The sequence below is a fragment of the Vulpes vulpes genome, chromosome 9 (assembly GCF_048418805.1).
Source record: "Vulpes vulpes isolate BD-2025 chromosome 9, VulVul3, whole genome shotgun sequence".
Lineage (NCBI taxonomy): Eukaryota > Metazoa > Chordata > Mammalia > Carnivora > Canidae > Vulpes > Vulpes vulpes.
In genome coordinates, this window is record NC_132788.1 from 27,012,042 (window position 1) to 27,028,026 (window position 15,985).

Genomic DNA, 15,985 nt, shown 5'->3' on the forward strand with positions numbered 1-15,985 from the left:
AGAGGTGCTTGTTAACATAATCTGTGGTGACTGTTTCATCTACTTTTTATTTTTTCTAACCAACATTTCATCAATGAAGGCAAATAGAATGTAAGGAGATAATCTGCTTGCTGAAGTAAAAGTAGACTATAGAAATTATAGTAGCAATTATACCAATTTAACCTATAAATTTAAGAATGTTTGGAAGATAATCTATTTTATGTAACTGAAGTTACTCTTTAAATAAGATCATATACTTGAGTTGTAAAAATGTTACCAAACTTAGAAGAGTCACTGGATCTTGAGCTTTCTAGAATTCTTTACTAAGGCATATTTACTTTTTTTTTTATAAATTTATTTTTTATTGGTGTTCAGTTTGCCAACATATAGAATAACACTCACTGCTCATCCCATCAAGTGCCCACCTTCGTGCCCGTCACCCAGTCACCCCCATCCCCCGCCCACCTCCCCTTCCACCACCCCTAGTTCGTTTCCCAGAGTTAGGAGTCTTTCATGTTCTGTCTCCCTTTCTGATATTTCCCACTTATTTTTTTCTCCTTTCCCCTTTATTCTCTTTTGCTATTTTTTATATTCCCAAAATGAATGAGATACTAAGGCTTGCTTATTTATTTATTGATTGATTATTTTAAATGGGACTTTCTAATCATGTGAAAAGACAAAAAGCAAAGATCTTTTAGTTACTTTAAATAATTTCCAAGTGAAAAACTAATTGAGGGAATTAATAAATTATCCAAATAGCCAAACTTTGGTAAAAATGTATTACCAAAAATGACATTTCTAACTTAGGCTTTCAGATGCTACAGAATTACAGTATTAATTATATAGTTAATCTCAGCCTCTAAATAGATAAAAATCATCAGCATCACCCTGTTACTCTCTCATTGTCTTGTTATAGTGAAGGTATTGTGGAAGTGAGAAAAAATTCTATTTGTGGTACTTATGGTTATTTCTTGATAAAAGAACAAATAAAAATGCTTTAAAACTGGCTCATTTAAAATTTCTTTGCTGCATTTTAGTATTCCCAGAAAACTTAATTTGTAATCCTGTATTTGAACTCTGAAAAAAAGTTTATTTCTAAGTTATCTGACCTCAATCAGAATGTATTCTTTATCTGGGATTTAAATCTGGATGTTCATTTCTGAAAGGAATGCTTCCTATATTGTTACCACTTAATTATGCCTATTTTTATGACATATTTTTTAATGATAAATTGCTTCTATTTTCAATTGAAGGCTAGCTTAGTCTTTATTTTAACTTTGGATGTGTTGAATATTTATTAATGTTGAGAGGTTCTGTTACTTTGACATAACCAGTAATAAAAGTCAAAAGCAATAAAACTAAAGGGTTTGCTAAAATATTGATGTCTAAACAAGTTCCTAAACTTGCTATATTAGAATCAATGATTTAATTTGGTTGGTAAAAATAATTCAAGGATATAAATTAACTATTAAGGTATTCTCATATGAAATTACATACTTTATCCACTATCCTCACAATTTTTCATGTTACAGGCTGAGACAGTAACTTCTTCGTGTTACCCTATATACATTAAATAATTTCTAAATGAAAAACTAATTGTGTGTGACATGAAATTTAGCCAGTATTCAATAATGAAAATCAGAAAATGAAACTACTTTAATAATATCTGTCACTACAAGTAGGTGTTTTTGAACACGCAAAAATCAGATAATTTTGAGATAGAGTCATTAAAAGTGCACTAAAATATTTCAGTATTCTCTGTGTCTCTAGAGTATTGCACTTCTATTTGATGATCTATGGTCTAATGATCAAGAATTTCTAGGCATTGTAATAAGAAAAAATGTCTATGGCCATACCACCCTGAATACGCCTGATCTTGGTAATAAGAAAAAATAAGATTAAACTTTAGCTTTCAAATAATAACCAGTAGCTAATGTCTCTGTACAGAGTTGGACACGACTATCCCAATCTGCAAAAATAATGTGTTTTGATACAAACTATTAGCATTTTAGGTTTCATATAATTTTTAAGCAATCATGTATCACTGTGATGGTAAAAAACTGTTTTGAAGCAGTATCTTAAAAGCATCTATGCTTAATATCACACATAGTTTTTGATGCATGTACTGAAGTTATAGCATCATAATTTCTATGTTTAGTTTGCCAGTTATCAGTATATATATGTATATATATATAGGTAAAAAAAATAAAATGCTGCCCCTACCTAGCAATCTTTACCTCCATTCAATTTTACTTTGCAATAGAGCATATAGTTACTTAATCTTGTTTAGCTTCTTGGTTGAGATTGCTAACTATGGAGTAAGATTCCTTGGGTTTAAGTCATCGTTTTGATCTTTTATTGTGTCTATGTTTATCTTTAGCACCAACATCATTGTGTTGTTGTAAAGATTAAGCGAGTAAATACTATTATAATTTTTAAATAGCGCCTGACATCTAGTAAGCACTGAATATTATAAATAAGTAGACTATCATTGCTATTATTAGTAATAGTTTATATTTAACTTCAGACAGTACTCATGAATATTATTAATCTTTATAACTCATGTTTATTAATACTATCAGAGTTGCTAAATTGAAGTCATTTGTCAATCATACTCTAGTAAAAAACAAGTACAGAATTAAACATTTTCAGCTTTAGACGTAAATTTCATGTTACTGTTTTATCATGTATATATATAATGTTTTCTGATTTTATCTTTTATAGGTTGTGTAAATCCACTTGGGGTCACTGTTCCATATATAATAAGAACCCACCTCTAGGATTTTCTTTCAGAAAATTGTATATGCAGCTGGATGAAGGCAGCCTCACCTTTAATGCCAACCCAGAGGAGGTAAGTGAAGAACTTGAATATTTGTAATCGTTGAACTTTATTACTCTCTTGCTGCAGCTTTCTAGTACAATAAACTTGCAAGTAAAGTAAGTCATTGAATGTTCCTTCTCAATGAGGAAATTACTGAGAAGCCCACTAAGTTGAAGTTAATACTATATAACATAGTCATTTCTCTTTCCTTTATCAACTCACATTTTAAACCTATCTGCCAATGTTGTATGGCAGCTTCCATGACATACATGCAGTCCTCTACTGGAACTGATTGAAATACTACTCTATTATATGTGGAGAGCACAAGATAAGTTCATCAGATTTATCTGCAGCATTTTCTTCCTGTCTGATTTTTCTATTTAGTAAGGATGCAACTTTTATCAGAGACAATCACAAAGGACATTGTTCATTTGTGACACATCAAAATGCCTTTAACAGTCCATGTTTCCATAGAAACTGCTTTTAGATTGTTATAAAATTGAATAATTTTGTATTAACTAATTATTTCTTACTGTAACATATAAGAATGATCAAAATGTGAAGACAGTTCTTTCATTTTTTTTTTTTTTCTGTATTCTCATTTTAATATATCCTGGAAAGGTCAGATGCTCAGAATTGCTTTTTCCCCCTCAGAAATATTTAAATGTCTACTAGACTTATTCCTAGATATCTAATGGAAATTATAAAGCACTCAAAACTACTACTTCTAGGTGAATTCTTTTCTCTGGAAAAATTTAACTGCCAGTTATTTTCTTTTATTTCATTTTCAAAACCAACTCTTTTTTTCATTCATTGTAGAGGTAGTAAGGACTATTTAAATTATGCAGCCAAATATTTTTTAAAATATCTTAACTGGGGATGTGTGGGTAGTAGCTCAGTTGGTTAGACATCTGCCTTCCACCCCATTCATGATCCCAGGATCTTGGGATCTAGCCCTGCATCTAGCCAGGCTCTTCCTCAGCGGGGAGCTTGCCTTTCCCTCTCCCTCTGCCATTCCTCCTGCTTGTGCTCCCTCACTCTCTGTCAAATAAATAAATAAATAGATAGATAAATAAATAAATAAAATAACTTTTACTGTGTTATAGTTAGAAACATGTTTCCCCATGCAGTGTATTTGAATATTAAACAGAAATACTGATTTTCTAAATAGGCATATAATACAAATAACATTTTAAAAATTAAATTGACTTTTTGCTTCTTACATACGATTTCTTAACTTTTCTTATACACGAATAAAAATATAACACCATTGCAAAAGTTTACTGATACACCATACATTATCAGTTAAGTTTTAGCCCCACAAATATAACAAAATATATATATTATAAAGCCTGATATAAATATTTGAATTAAGAAACCTGTTCTCTCACTACTGTTTAATAAGAGTTTTGATGTTCAGATTGAATAGAAAACTGCTACTTAATTTAGAAGACAAACAAATGAATAAACTATCACAAATTTAGGTTTTGGGGATGCCTGGGTGGCTCAGTGGTTAAGCATCTATGTTCAGCTCAGGTCGTGATCCCAGAGTTCCAGGATCGAGTCCCACATCAGGCTCCCTCCATGGAGCCTGCTTCTTTCTCTCTCTGCCTATGTTTCTGCCTCTCTGTGTCTCTCATGAATAAATAAATACATTTTTTTAAATTAAATAAATAAATTTAGGTTTTATAACATCCTTTTATGGCAAATTTTTTTTTCTGGTGTATTTATTTTATCATAAAATACACTTGTTCTTATTTTTGGTAAAATTTAAGTTCTGTTCCTTCCAAATTACAGCAATAATCTCCATGTCACTTTCTGATCTTACACTATGGCATAGCTCTCAGTTCAAGAGATTCTTCTATACTTATATGTTTGAATAATGGCATGGTTTCAGAGACTTCATTATTCATGTTTATTAGAATTAGATATTACTTGTAGCTAATTAAAACAGTTCCTATGATGAGCTTTATAATAAGTTACATATTTTGCATTAGTGTTTTAAGTTAGTCAAATGATGATTACTGGAGAACCTTGGCAGAATAGTACAGTGTTTAACTCTAGGTACATAAGAATCAGGAAAGGCAGCTATTACAAGCCCCAGTCTTATTATGCCCAATTTATCAAGGCATCTGGTTCCTGTTATAAATTATACTGATAATGAGTAAAACTATCATCTTTAATTCATATCACTTGCAAATGTCATATTCTAAGGGAAGAATAACTTGGTAAGTACTGAGTTGTAGATTTACAGTCAGGAAAGTTGGATGTAACTGCTGATATTGATTATGGTAAGTAGCATTCCTTGCTAAAGGAATACCTATTTTTAAAACAAATTATGAGGCCATCATTTTTATGTAAAGATGAAACCATAGATAGGCCCTTATGTACTAGAATATGATATGGATTGGTTTAAATATCTAAATTGAAAAAGCTAGATGTCAAAATATGTTTCCATCTTTGCAGCTACATATGTCAGACTATAGAGTTCTTGTTACACCTCCTCTACTGTGTTTGGAGGGGTGGGCAGAGAAAAAAGGTAAAATGAACAGACCTTTTTTCTATGTAAAAAACTTTAAAAATTTTTTAAATCGAATATTTGCTAAGAGAGGGGATTGAAGTTATTAACATAAGATTTCTAGATCTTCAGATTTTACTTATCCATCCTACCTTCCATTGTTGAGAGTTGGCTGTATTTTCTTTTTCTTCACTCCTTTGCCTGATTTAAAGATATCTTGGAGCATTCCAGAAGTGTTGAATTCTCTATTCTGAAAGGGGTACACAGTGTTGTCAAGAGACATAAAGCTGAACCTTTCAGAGTGACTTGTGGTTCCAGAATTCTGATTCTGTTCTTTTAAACATCGGTAACTTAGCAGGTATTGTCTGATAACAAAATAGAATCCTATCTTTACCAGAATGCACCTAGGTTATAGATAGGCAAAGAAGAACATTGAGATAAATACAGCTGTAGATGCAGAGAAATGAGGGAAAATATTTTAATGACTATATTCTTACTTCTTCATTGACTAATATAAATAATATCAACTTGGTTGTTTATCCAAGTCAAATCTTCAGAATTAAAATCATGTAATTGAAAGAGTTATCCTAATAGATGTTTTTATATAGAACTTACCTGTGTGAGTCATACTTTAGCCAGGTCTTAGAATGACTCTTGCCAAGTTTTTTAAGTGCTACAAATAAGGAAGTACTTTGGAGGTTGATTTTCTTTCCCACTTCATTGGAGCACTATCATCAGATGTGTTATTTTGGGTTCATGTAAGCTTGAAAAGTAAATTAGTTTTGATGATATGTGTAAATATAAATTTTGATTTATTTTAAGTACCTAAGTTAAGATGTGTATAATTGTTCAGTATTATAAAAACCTACTTTTCCATAATTTCTAGTTCTGTACTTATCATTTTGATAGCAAGCATCATTAAAATATTATAAAAATAAGAATACTTACAGCCACAGGGAACAAGATTCTCCAAAGGACATCGTTCATGTCACGGATATGGGTAACCAAACTCCACAGCAACTGCTGGCAGTGGCTCATGGGGTGGGGGAGAACATCCGCACAGTTTGTGGTACGATTATCTAGCACGCTGTTGTTATCTGCATGACGTTGTGATCTCAGCTGTATGTAAAGTCTTGATCTTGTGCATGAGCTTGTGTACTTTGTGGCAGGTGACCACATTCTAGTAAAGGAATGTGCTAAAAACCATCTGTTTACATTAGGCTGTATTTCCCCTGCATGTACAAGTTATGTGTGTTGATTTTATTCTCCTAGTAGTATTATGATAAAATAATTTTACTTATCAACCGATTAACTATATTCCTTGAGCTCCGTTTAGTATTAAACATTTTCTCAGTTATTTTTAAATTTAGAATCTGAAAAATTGGAAGCAAACATGATTTAATTTCAGTATATTATAGGTTTTATTTTTTTGTGTAAATATGTTTAAAAAATTTTTTTAAATAATATTCTTGAGAGGCCTGGGTGGCTCAGTCAGTTGAGCACCAGACTCTTGGTTTCATCTTAGGTCATGATTTTAGGCTCTGTGGGATTGAGCCCCTCAGCTGAGAGTCTGCTGGAGAGTATCTCCCACCCACCCCCCCACTCACATGTGTGCTCTCTCATATTCTTTCCCTTCTTTTAAAATAAATAAATCTTTTAAAAAAATAGTACTCTCTTTGGGGTCAGGTAAGAGCAGTCTTTTTTTTTTTTTAAACCTATAGGCACATTTTTCTTGTCTTCATAAAGGAAGATGTACATGCATGCATACAATTTTGTGCATAATAATGAGATTGATCTGAGGTAGAATCTATTATGAGAAATATTTTAAATGGGACCTATGCACACATTTTAAATGGAAATGCATAAGCAATTAATTTTCAAGATAACATTTTGTTGTTGTTGTTGGGCCAGCTGAAATATAAGCAAGAGGTTTGTAGTTCTCCATTATAAAAGGGAACTCAGGAGTTTATACTCAGATATATTAAATCTTACTGACTTTTTGCTCCAGTATTCAGCAGCGAAATGTTCATTACCATTACTTCATAGCATAACAGTGATGAAAGGTAACTTTTATTTTTATTCTTAAAGATAGAAAACCCTGATTTGTATAATCAGAATGTACAGATAAGCATTTCCCAAATGTATTCTTTGCAGTGATTATTACGATGGATAATGGACATCGTCAGAGTTCCTCAGTCTAATAAATTTGACCATGATATATTATGATTACTTGTCTTATTTAAAGAGTAACTTTTCAAAGCCTTTAATACATTGATGCACATTGTGAGTATATGTTGTATGCAGTATTATTCAGATTTATTTGACATAGTGTTAGACTTATTTGGCAGTGTCTCTCTCTCTCTCTCTCTCTCTTTCTCTCTCGGCAAAGTAACATTCTAGGGGACATGTTCTGTGATATGCTAGTGTAGATTATCTGTAATCTTATTATGTGTAAATGTATTTCTAAATAGACATATAGCTTGAATACCTTCTTGTTTACTGAGCATTATATGATGTCTATTTTACCAGTAATCTTTTTTCTTTCTGAAAGTCTATGAATCTATATTTGTTCTCTTTCCTTTTGTCTAATGGTATTATTAAAAAAAAAAATTAAAACTGAAAGTTGTGCCTTGAAAGACTGAGAAGTTTATCCATGTTCTATATTTTAATTATCTAATATGTTAAGAAAATTTTTACTTTATAAGATAAGGGTAGGACAACAAACCTAATAACAATATTGAATTTAAATGATTGCCTTTAAGCATTGATATAAGTATGCTTGTCAGATAATTTATAACAAATCATTTATCATTACATCCTTGATATCTCATTCTCTATACTAACTCGATTATCTCTCGCAACACAGGAGTATTTTCAGTGAAGGCTGACAGGCCACTAAGATGTTTTGAAGTTTGGCAAATGTATTGCCCACTTTTCCTTGCATGTACCAGTTGAGGGGTTTGGGCTGGAAGGAACAGACAGCTTAATAATGGCTTAATCATATACATTTACTTACCTCCAGAGAGACCCAGAGGTGGGTATCCTAGAGTTATTTCAATGATACGCTGATCTCATGGCTTCTGCCTTCTTTTGATGATAAGCTGGCCACCACCACTCAAAATTTCATATCCTCATATGAAAGTATCCTCAGCACAAAGATTGGGGGCGAAACAAAGAAACTCTCCTCAAATTCCTTATGGTTGTTAGGAAGAAAAGTGTCTTTTCAGGCACCTTCAGTGTACTTCTACTCATTTCTAATGGACAGACTTTATCACATCAACATTCCTAGACCTCTTGAGAACAGAATAGAAGGGATCACCTGAATGACTTAGAGTCATCATGATTTAGCAACTGTGGTTGAAATGCTAAAAGCAATGAAAAGAGTGAAATGACTTTCAGGCAGGCCCAAGCATCTGCGACACTAGTTTTACCAGTGAGCCACTTACAGAATTTGTTATTCTGCTTCTCTCATTTCTGGGCTCCACTGGGTTAGACGCCTTTAGTACCCAAAGGAGGAATATTCCTAAGTGGCACAATAATTCAGATTGGTTGCTGAGACTACTTCCTTGTGGTTTTAGGTCCTCCTGCCACTGAGCAAAAGTGACCAAGAAAAAAAAAAGGATGAGGGTCGGTAATTATGCTGTGGTTGAAGTAATGAAGCCTAATTATCTGTGAAAAATAGTTGTTCCCACAAAGTGGGGAAAACAGAAGGATATAAGTGGAACTCAGGAGATGTGTTCAAGGTCCTTCTAATACCACTATATCCTATTGTAAAAGTAATTTTAAAAAATCAGAATAGCCCCTATATGGACAGGGTTTAAAATCACATCACTTAGACTACTCACTAGATAAAGAACTTGAACCAGCTGAAAGGATTGCTCCATTCCCAGCCTCGGGTGTTGTATACAATTCCAAAATAATTGTGCTGATTTTATTACTGTTGGCTTCCATGGCATCCATGCAATACAGTTCTGACCTGTAAGACTGGAGAAAACATGCAGAGAAAATTTTAAGTTTCAAAAAGAGACCAAAAATACTGTATCAATGTGTATGTGAACATACCTGTATGTGTGTATACTTCTGGGTACTAATGTATGAGCATATAATGACAGAAACAGATGCAGCCATCTTGCAGCCATGAGAGCTATTAATAACACAGGGCAAGTAGAACACTGGGAAGAAAGAATTGGGTCCATGAGCCTGACAACCCTGGCGCCAAAATACTTTGAACTTACTTGTTATATAAGAAAATAATCCCTTTACTTTTTTTAATTGGGGTTCTTGTTGTTTGCAATCAAGAGTATCCTAATGCATCATCATCACCATCATCATTATTATTATCCAAACTCATTAAGAGTTTGATATGTAATCCTGAACACATTATCTTATAAAAATAAACAGTGCTAATTATCATTAGCTAATTAATTTTATCCCCAATTTGCTGATGAGAATTTAGAGCAAAGAAGCTAGTTAATACTGAGAGGAGTCCCTAACTATATATAGCTTATAAATCTTTCTCCTCTATTGAAAGTATTTACCCAAAAGAGCTAAAATACTCAAGTTAATTGGAAGAGCCCCTTTCCCCTGATTAGCATTAGAGGTAAAGTGAAAATCCATGTGTCCTGGACACTGTTATCCTCTGGCTAGATAATTTAATATTTTCAGTCTGATTACCACTAGGCAGGTCATACTAAAATGGAGGCCATTCACTTTTTTGAGGGCAATGTGGCATGTGTATGGGTATGTAGGGATATATCTCTCTTTTTAATCTGATCAATCATGTGTAACTATCCTGTGTCTTTCAGGTCAACTTTATTTTACGCCCTGCCCTGACCATAATATATATTCAGTACCCTCCCTTTCCTTTGTCACCAAGAGTCATTCCAGTATGTGGTACAGAATGAGACTCCACAGAAGTATGTGGACTCAGGGTAAACCTTTAGAAGCTTCAGAGGGAAACAAATTTCCCAGGCCCTTTTTTGTCTTAATCTAATTGGAAAAAGAGATTCAACCTGAGAGTATTCTATAGCTTCTTCAATCAGTATTATTCTGTATATTCTTCAGCTGCTTCATTGGATGCATTCTGCTTTTGTTTTTCCTATTTTGTCGTGGGAGATACTGTTATCTCATTTAGTGTGAATTATCTAGGGTAAATGCAAACAAATTAGTGGATGATGTATTGATCTACTACATTGATCAGGATTGAAAGTCCTACTTTCAACTAGAAGAAAGAGTAAAGTTAGAATATTTTACCACCACAGCACTCATACTACAAATTTTAAAATGTGCAGGGCTAAAATGAGCAAGATTTTTTTTTCTTTGTTTGAATTTTACTTTTGTTACCAATTTAGATAAATATACCTGGCAAATTTACAAAACTATGTTAATATTTTAAGTACATTTCAAAGAAAAATCTGTATACCTTTTGTTTCCTTACCATATCCTGACCATCTTTAAAAACTCCATTGTTATCTGATGTGACCACGGTTTCTAGAAAGTGACAGCACTTTCTAGATCTAAGTTCTCAATTTTAACGTCCAAAGTAGTTGTCTTTCCTACACATCTTGTCTGAATTTAGCAATTGCTAATACCGATGTCACAGTAAATGTCACTCTAAAAGATGAATTCTTTATTAGAAATCTAAAAAACAGTATTTCCTCAGTTCATGGATGTCAGTAGTTGTATAGCATCAAATCACAGTTTTTGAAATCTGGGAGTATGAAGGAAACACTACATTAAATGCAAATTTTTTGACCAACTAACTGTAGTATACATTTATCCCTAATATTCCATAACATTTTCTTTCATGTCATACTTTCTTTGTAATAAAAATGTTATGGTGTGCATGGGTGGCTCAGGTGGTTGAGCCTCTGCCTTCGGTTCAAGTCGTGATCCAGGATCCTGAGGTCAGGCTCCCTGCTCGGTGGGGAGCCTGCTTCTCCCTCTCCTCCCAGTTGATGCTCTCTCTGTCAAACCAATCAATCAGTCAGTCAATCTTTGTGAACTACTTTTGGCCATTAGCAGATAAATATAGCATCAGAGTAACCTGTTGCTTTTTTGTAGTGGTGACTCCAACTTTTGAGAGTTTATGTTTGAGGCATTTCAAAGTATACTGGAGTTTTGGTCTAACTCATAGGTTTTTGTTCTGGTTAGGTTCTTTTCTTTTTTTTTACCCCTTAGTTTAATTGTATAATCCTTAAAAGTTGATAGGTTCTCTTGAAAGCCACCTACCTAGAGGCTTTGCACAGCAGATTCAATCATTCATTCAACAAATATTTATTAAGTCCCTCTCCACTTACTAATTCTATGATTTAGACCTTGGCAAATTATTTAACCTCTGTGCTTCAATTTCCCTGTCTGTAAAATGGAGACAATATCTGTAATACAGGACAATGTGTATTGTGATGTTACTGTGTCTACTAAATGAAATAATGTATGTTAAATGCTTAGTGCCTCTAAATGCTCACCAAAATGTAGCTTTATATTTATACTTGAGGTACAACTATAGCAACTTAGACTTTCAAGAACCAAGCACTGCTCTAGGCTTTGGGATTCATCCTCTCTTGGAACTTTTGGATTTTGGTAGATAAATAATTGATACCTGGGTAATGTTCCTTCAGAATATATCAGTCACACCAACATCTGCTAGCTTTAAATGGCAATAACCCTTTGCCATTAATTTCATTTTGTAGCATGTGATGAACAATCTTTTGCATATACAGTAACTTTTGGTGTCAGTGGTAATGCTTAGTTTAATCTTTTGGTGGACATTTTAAACAGTTTAATTAGGTGTCTAAAATTATGTTCAAATTAAAACATGTGTCCTACCTGAATATGATAGTAGGATGAACAGATACTTTAATTCATGAGTAAGTATACACATGTGCTGGCCGTGAAACTACTATTTAAATCCCACTTGTCTACCATTAAGATTTGGAGTTTTTCTTAATGTTTATTTCAAAATTGTTGCTGAGCTGTTAAGGTATATTTATGAATGCACATATTAGAATCTAAGTAATATGAGAAAACTAGTTTTTATTAAAGTTGAGCTAGTCGTTTAAATAGTTCTATTTGTATGTGATTTTTATAAAGCAAGAATTCTAAATTAGCCAATACTAGTATTCAGATTTGTTACTTTCTCATTAGTTTGAATTATTATTAATTGTACCTTAACCTAATAGTTTTGTTTCCAGATTTTGACTAGAAAGCTTTTATTTTCTAATTTACAGACAGTTTAGAGAAGAAGGGCCTTTTCCAAGAACCTTACTTTAGCTAACAGCAACTTAATAATAGTGATTTTTTAGTAGTGATTTATCATTTAAAAATTACCTTCATGTTCCTCATCTTATTGACCTATCTCAGTCATCAGAGCGACACTTTTGGGGACTATTAGAACTCAAAGTGTAACCTTTTCTTTTGAGTCTATTAAAACTAATTAATAAGAACTTTTTTTTTTTTTAGAACTTTTCATTGTTATTTAAAACCTGGGTAATGGGATCCCTGGGTGGCGCAGTGGTTTAGCGCCTGTCTTTGGCCCAGGGCGTGATCCTGGAGATCCGGGATCGGCTTCCCTGCATGGAGCCTGCTTCTCCCTCTGCCTGTGTCTCTGCCTCTCTCTCTCTCTCTGTGACTATCATAAATAAATAAAGATTTTAAAAAAATAAATAAATAAATAAAACCTGGGTAATGCTATTTATGTGATTTTGTCTGATGTCACTGCTTTGTCTCCTGTGAAAAGGAAACAGTACAATCTGTCATACATTTCTTCTCCATTTCTCCAGGACTCCATTAGAAGAATTTTCCATATTTCTTATTAGTTCATCAACATTTTGCACTCTAACATATGGAAACTTCCTCCATAAATTGTTCTTTCTTGAAAGCTGAAATCCTTGCCACTTCAAAGTCTGTAAATAAGCTGATTTCATTCCATATTCCATACTCAAAACTGAACAGTACGATTCTTCATTATCCTCCAGAATATTTAGTTCTGACCACTTTCAGTAACTATGAGAAGGAATTGGGTGCCATATAGCAGCACTGCCTCTTCACAACTTTACCTCCCCCACATAAGCATGGACAGTGTGTGCTCTCTGTTCTTCTGACAGAAGAGACAAGACTGGAATCTGCAGTTCAGATTTCAAACTGACATCAAAATCATCTTCACATGTCTTTCCCAATTGTCTTAATTATAACTAAGTCACACAGAGGCTTCCAGTGAATAGCCTACTTATGGGCACCTCAGTAGGAGAGAAACTTGATTTGTCACTCTTACCATCTTTTCACATAGGATGAGTTTAAAAACCTTGACATAGTTTTGATTTTAGTCTCAGAGTCTAGTGACTAAATTAGGAATAACAATCATAATATGTATAAGCAGCTTAAGTTACCATGAATCAAAGTGGTATGGAAACTTACAGAAGAAAACCCTGCAAAACTTCATGGGTAGAATGAAATGAAATGACAGAGTGAAAACTTCTATACATAGTCTTAAGCCCTGCTCATTAAGTAATCTATATTTACTTGGCTGCAACTAAAAAGCATGGTGTTAGTTTATTACTTGACAGATATATCCCCAGATGAATATCACCCTAGTTCTATGTGGTTTTATCCCTTAACTATGGAACATATCCGTTAACTATGTGGTTTTATCCCACATAGTTTAACTATGGATCACATATTCTCTGTTTAGGTAGAATTTGCCAACTGAGCAAATATTAAAAGGTTTTAAATTTTGCTTAAGTGATTCTGAAAGCACTATAAAAAAAGGAGAGATAGAATCAGACCTGTCATCTGAGCCATCAGTGCTCTTTTCAAACAAGACAGTGGGAATGCTCCATGTGACATATAGAAGGCTGCTCTCTCTGATGTGCTAATTGTTTTTTACTATCCAGAAAATAAATAACCATAACATTTTTGTATCTCTTAATTTTTATATTTTTAATGTAAAAAGATGACATTCAATTGTTCATTTCACTGTGGCTAAAATACATCTTTGAATATTATTGTATCAGTTCTCATTGTAAGAAAAAGTAGAAATCTAAATCGAACTATGTTTTGTAAATATTTATTGTTAAAATTTAAGGACTGTTATTTTAAAAGTCTTCACATGCCCTTTAAAAAAACTAAATGGAATATCCAGTATGCTTTCTATTATATAATGCTCTAAGGATAGACCTATTACTTAAAAAAATAGTAGCCATGGTTCTGGATTTTACATTGTAAAATTTGAACAAAATTAGTTAAACCATGGTTTTTTTCTAAATGTCTTTATTATGCTGTTCTTAGGAAAACAAGGGTACTCCCAATTTTGTTTCATTAGTGATTTCTGTTATTGATACAAACTGCTACATAATGTTTCTGCCAGGTGTCCATGCCAATAGCCAGCCAGTACTTTTGGTACCAGTGGTCAGTGGGTTTTGTTTTGTTTTTTTAATTAAGACTATGTATTTTTTAAGTCAGCTTTAGGTTTGCAACAACAGTTGGTTCTTTTTCATTTGGCTTTGCTTACCTAGTTTTCTAGAATTGACTCTATTCTCTATGATTTCTGGTTCTGAACATATGTATAGTAAATTTTGCTTTTGAAGCACACTGTGGATAATGATTTGAATCAAAAAAATAAGTCTTTATTAAAAGGGAAGAGAAAATGTGGGTATTGATGTAATAGAAGACATATGACAAAGTAAATGTGTCTTAAAACATGAATTATGGGAGAAGAGCCATTCTTAAAAAAATAAGAAAAAAATAGATGACTAAGCCCCAACATATCTTTTTCTTTTTCTTTTTTAAGTTTAAATTCAATTATTAGTTTCAGGGGTAATTTAGTGATTCATCAGTTGTATATAACACCCAGTTCTCATAATATCATGAGCTCTCCTTAATGCTCACCATCCAATTACCCCAATCCCTCACACCTCTCCCCTCCAGCAACCCTGTTTGTTTCCTATAGTTAAGAGTCTCTTATGGTTTGCCTCCCTTTCTGATTTTGTCTTATTTTTTCCCCCTCCCTTCCCCTATGATCCTCTGTTTTGTTTCTTCAATTCTACATATAGGTGAAATCATATGATAATTATCTTTCTCCGATTGACTTATGTCACTTAGCATAATACCCTCAAGTTCTATCCACATCGTTGCAGATGGTAAGATTTCATTTTTGATGGCTGAGTAGTATTCCATTGTTTATATACCACATCTTTATCCAACACATTTTTTTTTATTCTAAATTCCTTCTTAATATTGGTGTAGGCTACCTGTTCATGATTTCTTGAATTATTTGCCTCCTAAACAAATTACATCAAAACAACTCACCACGCTAATCTGATCTTGTAAGTCTTGGGGCTATATCACTTGGATAACATTTTTTAGTAACATACCCAATGGAGTCTACTTTACAAAATTTCTTAATTTTTTTCTTGAATTACTACAGCATTTGTTCTATTAAAGAAAACTTAACATGAGGTGGGATGAATTTATGTTAATGTAATAGGATGAATTTACATTAACATAGCCTGGGTTCTTCCTGCTGTTTATCATTTGTTTGCTCCTAATGGATTCCCTGTTTTGCCCACACCAAGGCTGATAGAAATCTTTACCACTTCACTGTGGGATCCAATTGAGCTCTCTTTTCCAACTCTTTCTAGATGGTATATATACCCTAAGAAGAAAATCAA

The 15,985-nt window shown here is 33.0% G+C and overlaps 1 protein-coding gene across 1 annotated transcript in view; it reads left to right on the plus strand.

Annotated features, from left to right (window-relative positions):
- The window catches only part of FBXO8 (F-box protein 8), a 46,377-nt gene that overhangs the window by 19,732 nt on the left and 10,660 nt on the right, over window positions 1-15,985 (plus strand). The window contains exon 3 of the mRNA XM_026017535.2: window positions 2,704-2,830. Within this exon, the coding sequence (XP_025873320.1) occupies window positions 2,704-2,830 (127 nt within the window). The remainder of the gene's footprint in view (window positions 1-2,703; window positions 2,831-15,985) is intronic.